This window comes from Rhinolophus sinicus, linkage group LG14 (genome assembly GCF_036562045.2).
Source record: "Rhinolophus sinicus isolate RSC01 linkage group LG14, ASM3656204v1, whole genome shotgun sequence".
NCBI lineage: Eukaryota > Metazoa > Chordata > Mammalia > Chiroptera > Rhinolophidae > Rhinolophus > Rhinolophus sinicus.
In genome coordinates, this window is record NC_133763.1 from 10,525,473 (window position 1) to 10,543,313 (window position 17,841).

The following is a 17,841-nucleotide window of genomic DNA, read 5'->3' on the forward strand; positions in this document are numbered from 1 at the left end:
GTTTCACTGGCCTGAATCTGTCATTTTGGTGTAGAATATGTAGTACCCATACGTTGTCTCGACTGGTCTGTAATCGTCTCATTTATGTAAGTCTTAGGTTGTGCCTGAGCCCATCGAGACTGTTGGTGCCTGGACAGCAGTAGAAACTCTCCTGTTATTTTATAGCCTTTGTTGTGCCAGGCGACAGGTGCTTGTCACCTGGAGATCACGTAGGAAATGCACTGTGATGTGAGACCCGGAGAAAAGGATAATAAGGGAATAACATGACCGTGCATATCTGTGTTTCAGTCCAGCAATAATCCGCACTCTGCTGAGTCATTCTGACGTTCAAAATTAGATGAATTCCATGAACTTTTATAGAATGGGGTTATAAGCTCATATTTATGTGTGACTCCATCTCTCGCCCCCCATCCCAGAAATTATTTCAGATTGGCTTGTGTTTTCTATTTTAGCCTTCTGGAGAAGCAGGAGAGGGAGAGTAAAGAGAAAACAGGAGGACTGGAGGGGCATAATGCACAGAGGAGACTTGATTCTAGACTGACTAGGCTATGCCTCCCAGGGCACCCTCTGTGCCTCACTCCTCTCTCTAATCCTGCTTTGCCTCCACGTATTTGGGGCTCTCAGTATTCCAACCGGGTACAATACCATATTTCACTAAGAAAAAAGTCAGGGGACATTTGAAATTGGGCTTATCCCAGTTTCAGGTATTGTTTAATCTGTGCACTTGGCTTTTGGGTCACTCTTTTGCCTTTCCCGCTTCCCTTCTGCTGAAACCTTGTAGATCTGTGCCTTGACTCCCTCAGTCATATTCCTTACGTTTTCTGTCGCTAACGTGACACAGAATCAGTATGAATTAACTGGTAGACAGGGGCTTCTGGTTCCTCCCAGCTAGCTTGCATCTTCACAGTATTCTGCAGAAGATGTCTTTCTCCTGCTGTTTAATCCAGAGGAACTGACTGATGGTGGGAGTGTGCGAGGGAGACGGGACGTGGCTGAGGGAGAGTTGTTGTAAGGAACACAGTGTTGTAAGGGGACCTGAAATGATAACACAGACTCACTGCTTAGTATAGTCTGATTTCCAGACTTTGTTTTTACTTTATTCTTTTTAAAGTATTATGCTTTAAAAGGTATTTTTTATTTTCTTGTGTTATGCAGATTTCAAATGAAGTTTTTCTACATATCACAGTTGGCTTACTGGTTTCATGCTTTTCCTGAACTCTACTTCCAGAAAACCAAAAAAGTAAGCTGGGATTTTGTGACTTAAAAAATTATCTTGTCATTTTTTTCCCTTTTTTGAAAAGTCCTTCTAAAATTAAATATTTCCTAATGTCTCTAAGCTCCCTCTCACCTCAACTCTTCCCCCATTCTTCTCCCAGCTGCCATCTTTCCGCAAAGACTAAGTATCCTTAACTATTTATTGAAAAAACCTTTGGTCATTATTGTAACTTAGAAGGGGATCTTTTACATTTGACATGCTAATTGCTCGTTTTAAAATTATGTTAGTAGTAATTTAAAATTAATTAAAATTTAAACACATTTTGAGATGTAACATTAGTTTCATATTATTGATATTCTTAGCAGTTTCACAAGTGAGACCCAAAGGATTAATCAGATTATCTTTCAACTGACAGTTCCTTGTGTAAGTCCCAAAGAAAAATTCGGTATTGAAAAAAGAAAACCATAGTTAAATATTTCACCAGAGAAGCTTTTCCTGAGGTGGGCGGAGCACTCCCTTTTTAGCATGTGGGAAAGATGTTTGTTTTATTTGAAGAAAGAAACTGCTAGAGCACGGCAGTATTCTTTTTTCTAGTTTTGCCCTCAGTACTTCTGAAGTCAGACTTCCATGACATCACAAATCAACTTTATTTCCTTTATTTAACTCTTTCTCCTCTAAAACCCATACTAACTCCCTGTTGCCTTAAACTACAAGCTGCTCACCTGTCCTCTTAGGGTTTCTCTCATCTGTGCCAACCCCCCAACCCTGGTTCCTCTTTCTTCTCTCTTTATACTTCGTTCACCTGAATAGTCTCTCATTTTATAATCCCAACACAGCGGTTCTTTTTCCTGGAATACTTTTTCCCTACCATAAATGAATCAAGCACTTTTATTTGCTTTTAGGGGGAGAGATTATTTTAAAATTTCATGCATGAAATCATACATGGGTGAGGACATGGGTGAAACACGTTTGGACATGAGTTAACAACTGTTGAAGCTGGGTTATGGGTTCCTGGGGATTCATTATACTCTGTTGTATATATATTTACATTTTTCCACATTTAAAACATTTTTGTATTGCCTTACTTTGAGAAGCTTTCCAAAACATAAGTGTAAGAACCCTTCCAATGACCAGTTTATCTCTGCCCTCTCAAACGCCACAAGCTCTGATTTCTATATGTACTACAATTTAGTTAATTGATGAATATAGGTACCTGATTTACTACTGTTTTGTGTCTGTGTTTTTTGTGTCCTGTGTGTCTGTCATTGATGTTGTCTGCTGTGACTGAAAAACAGCACCAGTGAGAGCCCTTGTACTCTGTATGACTTGAAAGTTCTTTTTATGTTGATTTCTTTTATAAAGAGGGTGTTTTTCTAGTTCAGTTGATTGTAAGGATTAGGACGGTGATCCGTAAAACCTTTGACCTAGAACTGTCTTAAGATAAAATTCTTAGGCTCACAATTTCCAGTAGCCCTTCCGTTTTCAGTAAGCACCTAGTGTGAACCGGAGATGTCCGAGACCTGCGCTGTCCCAAACAGTAGCCGCTAGTCACATTTAGATTAATTAGAAGTAAATAGCAACAAAGTTCACTTTCTCGATCATGCCAGGCTTATCTCAAGTGCTCATTAGCCACGTGGCTACACTGTCTAGCACTGTGGCCAGCAGAGATAGTGGTCATTTCCACCCTTGCAGGACCTGCTGGACAGCGCTGCTGAGAGGCTCATGGTTTCTTGATGTCTCAGTACCATGGCTCAACTATTTAAAGCTTTCTTCATGTACTTTTGTACCCATGGACATAGTACCTCTAGGTTTCATTATTAATCTGTATATCTATATTGTGTTCATTGACCATGTAAGTAGAGGGACATTTCAAAGTAATTGTTCATTTTAGTTCCCAAAGCTCTTTTCTTATCAGTTCCTGCCAGATGGCATTTCTCCAGAAATGCGATCTCATTTTTATGGAATAATTTGCATATCTTAGAACTTGACGGAGACTATTTTTAACACCTACATATTGCAGTCAAAAGTAACTGTTTCAAGTAATTAACATAATTTGAAAGTAACAGCTGCATATGTGTTAAACAGTTTCTTAAAATTTACTCTGAAAAGTATTTTTGGAAGAACTCTTTACTGGAAGCAACTAGTATAGTGATTGTTTTGAGCTGATCCTGCAGAGAAATGAAGAAAGAAAGGAACACTGTTGGTAGCAGTTCAAGAGGTGTGTTAGTCACAAGTAACTCAGTTGTTTTTTTTAAGGAGAATATTTTAATTACATATAATAAGTATGCGTCAATATAAACAATCCTCCATTTTGCCCATGTGAAGATTCAAAATGTAATTTCTTAGCCAACTTAAATATATGAGGTTTCAGGGAACTGGATGAAACAACCAAATGTTTTTATTTCTAATAGTCAATATATTTAGTTTAATTATATATCATATAAAGTATATTAAATGAGAAATAATGCGTTTTCCCCACTTACTTCTTGAAAGCCGTATTCACGCTTTTCAGATGCTACCGTGATAATGTCATTCATTGATCACTAGAGCCACTTTTTTAATCCTCTCAGTTTTTCAGAGTACATCTTTACTTCTTACTGATTCCTCCACTAGACCTCTGTTAGCATTTAGAAATGATACCGATTGAGGATTTCAAGGCTATGTATCTTACCCAAATATCTACTTGTTGTTCAGAATAAACTAGTCATACAGATCCCTGTGAGAGCTTTGAAAAGATTTCAATATGAGATGGCTCCATCGGTGGCTTAGGGCATATATGCGATATCCAGTCTAAAGCTTGTTTTTTAGTATAGTGTAGTTAAGAAAAGCATTTTCTTATAAAAAATAGAAATTCACTGAGCTATACAAGTATGGCTGACCTTTTTAACAAAAAGATGTTGGAATAACAACCAAAAATGTCACTTGAAGTTATTTATAATTTTAAAATTTGGCTTAAGTGGACTATATTTATCAGATTTTCCATGCCAAATGAGACTATCAGAATTTTAAGTCATCATCTGTGATTTCATCCTTAGGTAAACTACCTGAACATTAGCATTAAGGATATAGAAGAACTTGGCGAAGCTTTTCTAATAACTCATTTTCATTACAAATAAGGAAAACCTCATTTCTGGCTCAAGGAAGAAAAAGCTCTTTTTTGTTGATTTACATAACAGAATCATAGGATGATGTGTGAAAACGTCTTGAGAAACCAGAATAGCTTTCTCTCAGTCACTTTTGTATTCTTCTGGACTCTAGACTCTAGAACAGTGAGGAGCTGCTTTTGGATGTTTCAGTGCTCTAATGTGGCCAGTGAACTGCTACCATGAACTCCCTCTAACGAGGCCCTCTTCCACCAGCCTCCTCTGTTCTCCCCCACTCCCCGGAGTCCGTGGGAACGTGTAAACCCCACGTGTAAGACCATGGTGCTGGGCCAGGTCTTTGTTGATGGCCTCAGACATGTAAGCACCCCTGCAGAGGAGCTGTCACCCCATGAGGATTGGAGAATGGCAGAAGAGTTTGGCCTAAAACAAGGATGCTAAAAGCAGCCATTTTCTAAATTTCTCATTTAAAAAATCATGCTACATCACCCTGTTGTTCCCTTTGTATTTCTAAAATAATATGGCAATGTTTTTAATCTAGGGTGTATGTGTTGCCTAGTTCCCCACAGTCTCCACCACTCCCTGTGGTATTATACTCATCTCTGTCACTCACTTATTTTTGCTTTTTCTCTGGTTAGGCTCGGAGTGTACAAACATTGCTTTAGAAAACATAGCTGAAGGGAACGTTACTAGAAAACTGTTCTTGATACTCTGTCCTTTTGAAAGTAGTAGAAACTATTTTGAAAACTCTTGCTAGGCATTTAATCGTTGTGAAGATAGAAGGTGGTGATGGTGTTTTACTCTCCATTTGGTCAACTATAAGAAAGGCAGGGCTAGATGCAAAGTTGAACCTGAATTTAGGCAAGAGACTCTGGGTTTTTCCTTACCTAACGGCACGCACAACCTTACTTTACCTAATTAAGTTGAGATTTCAGACAAAAGATAAGAGAAATGGAATGGTTTATCGAAATGTAGGTTTTCTTGTCATTTATAATGGTGGTTTTAGATTTGTCAGAGAGGGAAACAGGCAGCTAGTTTCTCTGCTAAATGATGTATTTTTAAAACGTATTCTTTAAATTTAGATATTTTTTTAGTCCTCCCAAGAAGTTACCCTTCAATAAAATGCTTTTTCCAGAAGTTATCCCAGCGGACTAATTTTTCCATTGATTTACACAAGTTTTTATGTAATGAAAAGAGTTTAATGTTCAATCAGCAATTAAAAACTATAAAGGTTTCATTTATAAGTATTGAGGGTCCCCTTGGTCTGTTTTTCGTCAGAAATTTGCAGCATTAACGAGCACGTCTGAAGGAATATGGCAGTATTTCCCCTATCAGGTCATTTACATGCCACCTTGCTGTAACTTAAAATATTTTATTTTAAAAATTCTGGTTAAAGTGTTCTGTTTGGTACTATCTAAAATCATTTTGTACAATGCCAGTGATACACACATCACACTTTGGGAAACGTGTATATAGCATATCAAATTACATTGATAATACTACAGCTGAGCTGTTCTGAAATGATTGTGAGAGAATAAAAAGGTTTCCTGTGGTTGAGCTTCAGCATTTTTTCTCAACACTTCTCTCCCTCTCTCCTTTGGGAAGGAGAAATAATTCATTTGAAGCTTGAAAATTATGTGGCAAGGATCTTAAGACTCTTATTCTCAGAGATAGTTCTCCCTGCAGTTGGAAGAGCCACTTTGTACTCTTGGTGTTGTGTCTTGGGAGTTTGCCCCGGAAGTCCCAAGACGTGGTACTACACAGGGTACCACTCGACTGTGTGTTCTGCCTTTTTAACACCAATCTGCACACCACTCGTACTTGAGAAGAGTTTTCAGCATCAAAACTATGCTTGTAAAATCTCTACTCTTTCTCAGAAAATTTACGTAGCAGCTCTCCACTGAAATGGAGGGGGAGAAATAGAGGACCAATTAGAGGCCTGTGCTCAGACAGACTAGATGCCGGAGAGTTTAGTGAGGAGCCAGAGGAATGCAGGTCAGCTTGCCACCGTTTTAATAGTTTTAATTACATGAAGAGTGCTAACAGGCTAATAGGGCCTTCTAAAATCTGCCAGGCTAATATGCCATGTATGTATGGCTAGGTTTTCCCTGCCATCCAAAAGGAGAGCATTCCTGTGAAACCTTTCTTAAGCCGAAATAGCGTAAAGCAGAGAAGCAGTTAATTACCTTAGGACACATCTTGCTAACAGATGCGCAAAATAAATTGAGATAAAGTACAGATGCTCACAGACGTGGTTCAAAGTTATGGTGGCCTGATGCTGAGATGCTGAGTGGGGTTCCCAGGGAAGGAGCTTGGCGGGACCACCTGCTCGGGGTGGCACTGCCTCTGTAATGGCTCCTGCAGAACAAATACTGAGCGCTGTTTCCACTTCTCGCCTTTTTTGATAATCTTCTTCAGATTTCTTTCGATTAGCAAAAACAGATCCTAATGTAAGTCTTTCGTAAAAGGAAAGTGGCGTAAAGTGAAAAGCTGGGGGACACCTATATATGGAAAACTGCCCAAATCAGAGAGTAGAAATGAGAGGTGCAGGCATTTTATAAATCAACAAGTGTTTATTGGGCCTCTTTCTGTATTTTGCAAACATTCTTGACTACAACCCAAGATGAAAAACTAGGTTTTACTTCATAATTGTGTGTGAGTGTGTGTGTGTGTGTGTGTGTGTGTATGTGTGTGAAATCTGGAACAGTTTTCATGAAACAGTACAATGTGCTGTACACTCTAGCACTTTCTATTCTGTTTCATATTTTAAAAGAGGTTAGTGTGACCCCCTCGACTGATTTCGTGATCCACCAGTGTGTCTTGACTTACATTTTTTAAAAACACTTTCCAAGATAACCAGGTTGCTAGAGACTGTGGAAGAATAAAAGAGAAGCAAAGGAAAAATCTGGATACTTGGTTTACAGGGTTATTAAGAGGAGAAAGAATATACAATTAGGTGGTACCCTGAGTGAGAAGATAAAATTTTAACCTTCAATTTTAATGACTATAGCTGATAATGAAAGGGACTAAGAGTGTGAGCTGAAAAATGTAAATACAAGTTTAGGTAAACAAATGCATCTCTACTGCTATAAACATTGCAGTTTTAGTATTAGGAGGACATCATTATGGTTATTAATATCATGTCACGTAATAAATGTTTGTTATAAAAAGAACCATAGATCTTAGCACTGAAAGGGATTTTGAGTTCATGGGATTCAAGCAAACCCAGGTGTTACTGACATGTTACAGATGAGGTAGCCGAAGCCAAGTGAGGTTAAATGACTCGCTAACCGCCGTGAACTGGGGTGAGCAGCGGGGTGGGGTGCGGGTAGGAAAAGCCTCGGGTCCGTGCCTCCTGTGGTGGGTAGCGCGTTGTTCACCCCACCACACTGTTCTGAGGAACAGAAATGTTGCGGCATGTTTTCATCTCTAACGCAGTTTTCTGTTTACAGGAAGATATTCCTCGCCAGCTTGTGTACATCGGTCTTTACCTCTTTCACATCGCTGGAGCTTATCTTTTGAAGTGAGTTGGGATTTTTCTTGGGTGTGTGTGGCCTGGGCAGACTGTGCCAATCTATCTTCACTGATAAGTCATTTTAAATTTGTTCTTTTAACAGCTTGAATCACCTCGGACTTGTTCTTTTGGTGCTGCATTATTTTGTTGAATTTCTTTTCCACATTTCCCGCCTGTTTTATTTCAGCGATGAAAAGTATCAGAAAGGGTAAGTTGGTTAGCCATTTTATTTCTTGTGTAATTAAAGTCAGTGCTGCGTTGCCAAGGGCCCTGCAGTTATACTACTTTGTAAGTTGTTAGAAGCAGCTTTAAATAAAATGAAACTATTCAGCAGCGCAGGTTGGTATTTTATTCTCTAAAGTGGAGTCATTCTTAGGCTAGAGAATACTGTATTGGAACTTGTAATTTTCAAGGTTTTTTGGGTTTACTTTTCTGAATTCTGCAATTTCGCTAACACATGTTTTTCTTTTGGAGAAAGAATGATAGGGAAGTGAACTTTCAGAAGAAAATGAAATAGTAGATTATATCGCCTTAAAGATATTAAACTATTTTGATGGGAAAATTGAACTGAAAGCAGAATTGAAGTGGTGTGACATGTAGACTGTGAAACCCTAAAAATAACGGCAGAAGTGGGAATCTTAAGTGAGAATTACTGTCCTGTTTACAACACACTTTCTGTTTTGTTCAGCAGTTTTGAAAATCATGCATACCATTAGCTCTGAGGATCATTAATAGTAGTTATGTTTTTTTGAAAAAGCACCAGCTAAACAAAAAAATCAAACGTTTCTTTAACAAACTTCCTAGCACATTAAGTGTGCTAATATGTATCTCTAAAAGTGTGATATAACGTAGCACTTTCCAAACATTTGACTTGCAGAATCCTTTTGGCCGAAAAATAGGAAATGGTGTTTTAATGTGCGTTTTCTAAATAGGAATCTGATTCCTACTAGAATATTTTCTTATCTTTGCCATTTTATGAATTGGACTTGTGACACTTTTCTTCCAGGTTTTCTCTTTGGGCCGTTCTGTTTGTTTTGGGAAGACTTCTGACTTTAATTCTTTCGGTCCTCACTGTGGGCTTTGGCCTCGCGAGAGCAGATAACCAGAAGCTAGATTTCAGTGCAGGAAACTTCAACGTGTTGGCTGTAAGGTATGGTCAGTTTACTGTTTTTCTCACTTAGTGCAGCTGAATGGTATGTATTATCTGAAAAATAAAGGAGTGAATATGGGGGCTAGGGAAACTGTTTGTTTGGCTTCATTTCATACCTATTGCAGTTTCATGTGTCTACATTTAAATACCAAAGCATTTATTAAACTTCTGGGATTAATCATTAATGGGATAATTATTAACATAATCTTGGGAATTTAGCACTAAATTACTAGTATCAAAACAAGGTAGACTATTCAATGGCATTGTTTTGATGCACGCTAATATTTTGTTTATTTCTTAATATTCTCAGAGTTGCTGTTCTGGCATCAATTTGCATTACCCAGGCATTCATGATGTGGAAGTTCATTAATTTTCAGCTTCGGAGGTGGAGGGAACATTCTACTTTGCAGGCACCAACTGTGAAGAAGAAACCAACGGTGACGAAAGGCAGGTCTTCTAGAAAAGGAACAGGTTTGTATTCAGTAAGCAGTGAAAAAACAGAAGTAGAAAAAAAATTTTTTTTAATGTTCTGGGGTCTTATTTATAATCTTACTAAGATTTAAAATCCTATAAAGAAAATTTTACTCTACTTTTTAGCAAATTAGCAGCAAAGTAATCTTTCCCCACTCTACAGTTTGTTCATTTCCTGGGGTCAGTTTTTCTCCTCAGAAGCTGTCCTCTCAGTTTCTCTCTCACGAGTGTGTCTTCCTTGATCACTGTGAGCCACTATAGACCAATGCATAGGCGCAGTTTTAGTGAATAACTAACCTAGAGAGAGAAACTTTGTGCTTTCAAGCATCTTATTAAAAAACAAAACCTCTTTGCAACCCATCTGCCCTTTAGTCCCAAGTGGAATAGTTCTTTGTTTTGGTTTTGGTTTTTGTAACATCTGACTGACTGTTCCTTTTCTGGACATTTCACATAAATGCAGTCATACAACATGTGATCTTTTGCAACTGGTTTGTTTCACTTAGCATGTTCTTAAGATTCATACATGTGTAGCATATATTGATACTTCATTCCTTTTTGTGGCCAAAAAATATCCCATTGTATGAATATACTGTATTTTGTTTATCCACATATTAGTTGATGAATATTTGGGTTGTTCGCACTTTTTGGCTATTATGAAAAGAGCTGTAAACATTCATGTACACGGTTTTGTTTGAATACCTGTTTTTTGCTTTCTTGGTTATATGCCTAAGAGTGGAATTGCCGAGTCGTATGGTAACTGTATGTTTAACATTTTGGGAGGACTGCTAAACCGTTTTCCAAAGTGGCTACACCATTTTACATTCATTGTTTTGCATATTGCTATCCAGTTGTTCCGGCATTTGTTGAAAAGACAAATCTTTATTGATTGTCTTGATACTCTCGTTGAAAATCAGTTGATCATAAAAGTAAGAATTTATTTCTGGACTCTCAATTCTGTTCTCTTAATCTGTCTGTTCTTATGCCAGTATCGCACTGTCTTGATTACTGTAAATCTGTAGTAAGTTTTGCAGTCAGGAAATGTGAGTCCTCTGGTTTTATTCTTTTTCATATTATTCTGCATTTCCATATGAATTTCAGGATCAGCTTGTCAATTTCTGCAAAAAGCCCACTGGGCTTTTAAAATGAACTATCTTGAATCTGTAGACTGCCTTAAACATGAATGTCTTTCTATTTTAGGGGAGTCCTCTTTAATTTCTTTCTATTAAATTTTGTAGTTATCAATGTGTTAAATCTGCCATTTTTTCTATTAAATTTATTCTAAGTGTTTTATTCTTTTTATATTCTTTTTGATGCTGTTGTAAGTAGAATCGTCTTCTTAATTTCAATTTTGGATTTTTCTTTGTTAGTCTTTAGTAATACGGTTGACCTTTGCATGTTAATCTTATGTCCTGCAACATTGCTGAACTTACTAGGTTTTTTAATTATTATTATTTAATAGGAAAATTTTTGTAGATTCCTTTGCATTTTTAGTATAGGGATCATGTCACCTACAAATAAAGGTAGTTTCCCTTCTTCTAGTCCTATCTAGATGCCTTTTGTTTCATTTTTCTTGCCAATTACCCTGGCTAGAACCTCCAGGAAGATGTCAAATAGAAGTGGCGAGAGCAGACATCCTCGCCTTGTCCCTGACCTTGGGGTAGCTCCATTTGCTATTAAATATAAGGTTGCCCACGGGTTTTCCCTAAATGGTCTTTTTCAGGTGGAGAAAGTGCCTTTCTACTCCTAGTTTACATTTTTTGTTATTGAAAGGGTATTAGATTTTGTCACTTGCATTTTTTGCATCTCCTGAGATTATCAGATGGCTTTTGTCCTTTATTGATATCATAGATTACATTATAATTGATTTTTGAATGTTAAGCCAACAGTGCACTCCTGGGATAGCTCTCACGTGTCGCAGTATGTAATCCTCTTTACTAGTTGCTTGATTTGGTTTACTAGTGTCTTCTTCAGGATTTTTATAACTGTATTCATAAGGCATACTGATGTGTATTTTTTGTAATGTATCGATTCTCAAATATAAATCCAATCTTGCATTTCTGGCATAATAACCCCAAACTGATGCTGATAATACATCGCTTTCGCTGGATTGGGTATTTTTCCAATATTTTGTTAGAATTTTTGCATCTGTGTTCATGTAAAAGATTGACCTGTAACTAGGGGTTTTTTTTTTGTTTTTTGTTTTGTTTTGTTTTGTTTTGTTTTGTTTTGTTTTGTTTCTGTAACGTCCTTATCAGGTTTTGGTATCAGGGGTATGCTAGCTTTATAGAAAGCCCTGGGCAGTTTTGTCCTTTGTAGTATCAGCATTATTTCTTCTTTAAATGTTTGGAAAGATTCACCAGTGAAGCTATCTAACCTAGAATCTTCTTCATAGGAAGGTTTTTAACTACAGATTCACATTCGTTAGTAGATAATAGAATTATTTAGATTTTCTATTACTGTACCTCTTTTGGTAAGTTGTGTTTTTCAAGGAATTTGTTTATTTTTATGAATCTGCAAAGGTATTGATATACAATTATTCACGATGTTCTCTTGTTATCTTATTATGCCTGTAGAACAGCAGTGATTTCCATTTTTCATTTCCTGTGTTAATAATTTATGCCTTTCTCTTTTTTCTTTCCATCGGCCACGAACCAGCATTTGTCTTTTTTTTCCCCCTTTTCTTCCACCATCCTCCCACCCCCACTCCGGTTCAATCCGTTGTTTCTCAGTCTAGTTGTGTAGGACGCAGCTCCCTGGCCCAGGCTGGTATTATGAGCCTTGTGCTCCCCCCGGGGCTGAGGCAGTCGGTCACCAGTTGTAGGTCGGCTGCTCACAGCAGCTCACGACAGCTCTCGTCAGCTGCCGGCCACTCACACAGGTTGCCGGCCACTCACACTGTCTGCCAGCCACTCCTGGCAGTACACGGTAGCCCACGGCAGCACACAGTAGATCACGCCAACCTCCGACTGCTCACGGCAGCCCAGCTCCAGGGAGAGCTGTTGTTCACAATCTTAGCTCTCGAGGGTGCAGCTCACGGGTTATGTGGGAATCGAACTGGTGACCTTGATGTTAGGAGCTCAGTGCTGCAACCACCTGAGCCACCAGGCTGGCCCACATTTGTCTTTTTTTTTTTTTTTTCTCAGATCATTTATTTCTGTTCTTATTTCTCTTTCTTTCGGTTTAATTTGATGCTTTGTTATTGTGGTTACCTTCTTGACTTGGATCTTTAAATCATTGATTTTCATCCCTTCATGTGAATTCCTTGCAGTTTAAGAGCAAACTTTTCCTTCAGCACTGCTTCAGCTGTACTGCACAAGTTGATAGGTCTTTTACATTATAAATTCAATTTAAAATATTTTATAATTCCAGTTGTGATTTCTTTGACCCATGGCTTATTTATAAGTGCATTGTTAAATGCACAAATATTTTGGCACTTTCCAGTTTTCTTTCTGTTATTGATTTCTAGCTTAATTCTCTTAAGGTTAAAGAACATGCTCCGAATGACAGCAGTTCTTTGTGGTTTGTTGAGGCTTCATTATGGCTCAGCATCACTTCAAAAGAAGGCGAATTCTGAATTTGTTGGGTATTATGTTCTAGAGGTATCAGGTCAAATGTGTTCATTGTTGTTCAGTCTTGAGTCTTTACTGATTTGGTGGAAAGAGTTTTGCTTGTTCTGTCACTTACTGTGAAAGTATTGACCATTTCTCCTTGTAGCTTGTAAGTTTTGCTTTAAGTATTTTGAAGATGCATTAAAGGTTCATCAAAATATAGGGTGGTTATGAATTTCTATGGAATTTGTCCTTTTTTATTATCAAGTGTCCATCTTTAGCTCTAGTTTGTCCGAATTTACCCTAGCTACACCAACTTTCTTGGAGTAAAATATCATCATGATATAACTTTTCCTATATTTTTCTACTTTAAACCTTTGTTTGTCCTTAAATCTAAATTGTGTCTATTATAAGCAGAATATATTTGGATTTCATTTTACTTCATTCAGTCTGATAATTAGTCTTTGTTTTTGGCAGTTACACTGTGATGTACCTAGGTATGAGTTCCTTTGTAGTTACTCCGTGCTGTATAAAGCTTCCAGAATCTTGGCATGGTTTCTTTCCTTTTCTTTTTTTTTTAAGATTTTATTGGGGAAGGGGAACAGGAATTTATTGGGGAACAGTGTGTACTTCCAGGACTTTTTTCCAAGTCAAGTTGTTGTCCTTTTCAGTCTTAGTTGTGGAGGGCGCAGCTCACCTCCAGGTCCAGGTGCCGTTGCTAGTTGCAGGGGGCGCAGCCCACCATCCCTTGTGGGAGTTGAACCGGCAACCTTGTGGTTTAGAGGATGCTCTCCAACCAAGTGAGCCATCCTGGAGCTCAGCGGCAGCTCAGCGGCAGCTCAGCGGCAGCTCAGCGGCAGCTCAACTCAAGGTGCCTGTTCAATCTTAGTTGCAGGGGGTGCTGCCCACCATCCCTTGTGGGACTCGAGGAATTAAACTGGCAACCTGTGGTTGAGAGACCACTGGCCCATGTGGGAATCGAACCAGCAGCCTTTGGAGTTAGGAGCATGGAGCTCCAACCACCTGAGCCACCGGCCGGCCCTCCTTTTTTTTTTCTTTTCTTTTTTTTTAATTAAAGTTTATTGGGATGACAATTGTTAGTAAAGTTACATAGATTTCAGGTGTACAATTCTATATTACATCATCTATAAATTCCATTGTGTGTTCACCACCCAGAGTATGGTTTCATGGTTTCTTTTCTATTTGGAAAATTCTTGACCATTTCTTCTTCAAATATTGTTTGTGGCTTCTGCCACATTGCTTTTCCTATCCTTCTGGGACTCCAATACCTATGTTAAATTAACACTTTTACCATGTCCCTTATATCTTTTCATACTTTCTATCCTTTTTTCTCTAAGTTTCAGTCTGAGTATTTTTTTGAGTTCACTAATCTCTTCTGTTTGCCTGATCTGCTATTAAACTTTAATATGTGTGTTTTCTAGTTCTAGGATTAAAGATTTCAGTTCTCTGGTGAAATTCTTCATCTTCACATTTATTTTTATTAATCATTGTTCTTTTACTGTCTGCCAGTTCCCTGCCTGGATCACCTGAGGATCTATTTCTGACATTTTCTTTTCTTAGTTTTCAGTCATTAGGCCTTGTTTTCTGGCATGCCTGGTAATTTTTCATTGCATAACAGACGTTTTGTGTAAAGATGTGTAGAGGCTTGGGATGAGTTTGTAGAAGCCCTGGATTGAGTATGGATAGATCCTTCTGGATCATCGAAGATGATCTATTTCCAGTTCCCCCTCATTCCTAGGACATCAACTGTTTATAAGGGCTTTCTTCCCCAATGGGCCCTGAATTCAGGTTTCTGTCTCCCTGTCATTGTGAGAGTTCCCAATTCTCTGTTTAGCCTTGTACTTTCCCAGGAGTTGCTTCCTGCTTGATTACTCTTGAGTCTTGCTTGGTGTGTGCACATTTAGTGGTTGGCAAGTGCCTTGAGGGAGAAAAACACATAGCTGCCTTGGTTTTTTCCTAGTGCCTTTAAACAGCCATAGTTGTATTCAACTTTTATGGGTATTTTTGGAGGGCGGGTTAGTCTGACATCAATTATTCCATCATAGATTGAGAAAGATGAAGGCCGTGATACACTCTTAAAACATAAGTGCTACCATCCTAAATACCGACTTTTTAATATGTTATAAACATACTCCTAAGAACTTCATTTGTCTGCTGTCAAATGCAAAAGGTTCTTTATTTATACCAAAAGCACTGCTCTAAAGACTATTATTTTAAAATTCTTGTAATTGTTTTTTAGTTTTTTTATCTTCTGTCACTTTTTTCCTGCGTTCAATAGTAACTTTTTGTTTTTTTTTATTGAGATCTAACTGATGTACTATAGTTACTTTTCTTTTAATTTGCTACTTTCATATCATTGTGTTTAACATGTTATCAGGTTGGTTAAAATACTACTAGTGAAGATTAAGCATAGGTGAATAAGTTTCGCCTAAGGGTTGTTAGAGTATATATTGGGTTTTAAGTTTTCTTTTCAGAAGGTATCTTTAAGTATAAACATGATATTTGCATTAATTCATAAGAGAGTAACACTGAGTCTTTCCTCTTTTCAGAAAATGGTGTAAATGGAACAGTAACTTCAAATGGAGCAGACTCTCCCCGTAATAGAAAAGAGAAATCTTCATAATGAATTCTAATCTAATTGTTTAAATGTCCCCAAAGAAATCTGCTTTTTACTATATCTTTCAGCACTAGAGATTTTTTTCTGTTCTTGAAAATACAGTCTGTGTTCTTTGATTCTCGCTATTGTACTGTTTGATGCATTTTTTTAAAGGTCAATTGAGGGGGGAGGATAATTACTATGAGTGAGAAAAATATTTTAGCCTAGACTAAGCTACTTGCCTTCAAAATAGCTTAGGGACCACCACCATATTTTATTTTGTTTTTATCTTTGAACATTTTTCTAGTGATTTGGATAACTATTTACAAATATTCTACATATCAATGATACAATTTCTTGCTCTCACCAATTTTTTATATTAGCAAGATGGCCTATTCCAGCAAGGTCATATTTTTTAAGTTATCTTTCAGGGTAAAATGAAAATAGGATAAAGTTAGATGTCAAACTTTAATATGTTTTCAGTGTTCTCTAATTTTTAGGAATTTTTGTAGCCTTTACACCAGGGAAAACAAAAGATTTGTAAATTCGCCAAAATAATTGTGTGCTTTATATTATAGGTAGTGGTTATTAGTGTTACATCCCCATTTTTTTAAGGAAAAAACACCTACTATTGGTTACAATGTGTGGAGATTTATTACCATATATTGTATCAAAATATCTTCTATTAACATAAAAGTACTTGTAAAGTAAAATCTTTCTTGTGCATTTTCAATACTTGTAAACTGGAGATCTGAAAATTAAATATTTACTATAAAGAAGAAAATCTGATACAGCCCTTTTTGATATGTTTATTAATAATGACTCAATGGGGCGTGTCATATATTCAATATGCACAGCATCTTAGTAAAATATTGTTTAACCTACAAATAATAATGCCTACTTGATTTATATCTATAAAAAGAATGTCGGGTAATTATATTTGGAAAACATTTAATGCACTAATCTTAAAGAAATTGAAAATTCAGGTGGATAAACAGTCTTAAAAAACAGTGCTTTATGTTATAACTGTAGCTTTGGTCCCATCTTTAATTGAGAAGCATTTATCTGTATAAAACATATTTTTGGATAAAAATATATATATATTTGTATCTCTACAGAAAGGCTCTAAAAAACTTTTGAGTAAAATATTTGGTTCTCTTTTCTATAATTATCCTTTAAAATCCTTGTTAGCTATATTGGGTTTTTTGTTGTCTTTACAATACATAATATTGTTCCTTTCAGTGTTTACCTCTTGTTCCCCATTTCTCACTCTGGTCACCAGCTAATGTTTGTGCCATTTTTAGTGTAAAAGGTGCAGACCTGCTAGGTCTGCAGTGTAATGAGTTGCCATGCTGCTAGGAAGTCGTGCTTTCTGTTTCCAGCTGTTTACCTACTTCCTGGAAAAAATAGTAGCTCTCTGTAGCATCATGGAGTTTCAGTGGAACCAAATTTTTGCCATTAAAAACTGGCATTATATCAAACCATTCATTTGAGAAATCAAAATAAAAAATTTTTACTTTCACCAGCTGTATCCTGGACGTTTCTTCATTGTTAGCAAGCTTTATGCTATTTTAGAATATGATCTCATAAAATTTACCATGTGTACAGAGCACACTCTTAACAGACATTTAGAAGAGGCTTCCCTAAAAAAGTGTGCCTACAAAACACAATCACTAAGGCTACTGTGGGGAAAAATGGTTCATAACCAACTAAATTCAGGGACTTCTGGGTTAACCAACTTAAAGGTGTTTCTTTGCCACAGGCCTGTTCAGTCCTTTACATGCAGATGTGCTTCCTGATGCACCAAGAATGTTGACACGGTGGGGATAGAAGATGCAGTGTTTCCCGACTCGGTTAGTTATGGAACCTTCTTTCCATGGAGTTATTTATCGGGCTTCTGTTCTACAGCATACGCTGTGGGTTTAGGGGAAAGAACAAAAAAGCCCTTGATGTGGGATTAAAACTTGACAAGACGTGAAAATACACATTTATAGTTGTCAAGTATAAGCCCTAGACCTGCTCCTTCCAAATGCTCGGAGCAAAATCTCTTTCCTGGCCTTCAGACCCTGCGGAGGCTGTCACTGTCACCTGGCCTCAGGTCACACATGACAGCCCGACGGGAAGCATCACAGGACGACCCTGAACCCGGAAAGGTCTTAGACTCACTGGGTGACCTTGAACTCCTTGCTGTGCCATTCTGGAATTTAGTCTTTCCTCTGTAAAA

The 17,841-nt window shown here is 37.4% G+C and overlaps 1 protein-coding gene across 1 annotated transcript in view; it reads left to right on the forward strand.

Moving 5' to 3' along the window:
• Window positions 1-17,139, forward strand: part of TRAM1 (translocation associated membrane protein 1) — a 28,137-nt gene extending 10,998 nt beyond the window's left edge. The window contains exons 6-11 of the mRNA XM_019726113.2: window positions 1,156-1,240; window positions 7,770-7,840; window positions 7,935-8,039; window positions 8,838-8,981; window positions 9,292-9,452; window positions 15,571-17,139. Coding sequence (XP_019581672.2) covers window positions 1,156-1,240; window positions 7,770-7,840; window positions 7,935-8,039; window positions 8,838-8,981; window positions 9,292-9,452; window positions 15,571-15,644 — 640 coding nt within the window. The 3' untranslated portion in view covers window positions 15,645-17,139. The remainder of the gene's footprint in view (window positions 1-1,155; window positions 1,241-7,769; window positions 7,841-7,934; window positions 8,040-8,837; window positions 8,982-9,291; window positions 9,453-15,570) is intronic.
• Window positions 17,140-17,841: the final 702 nt, after the last annotated feature.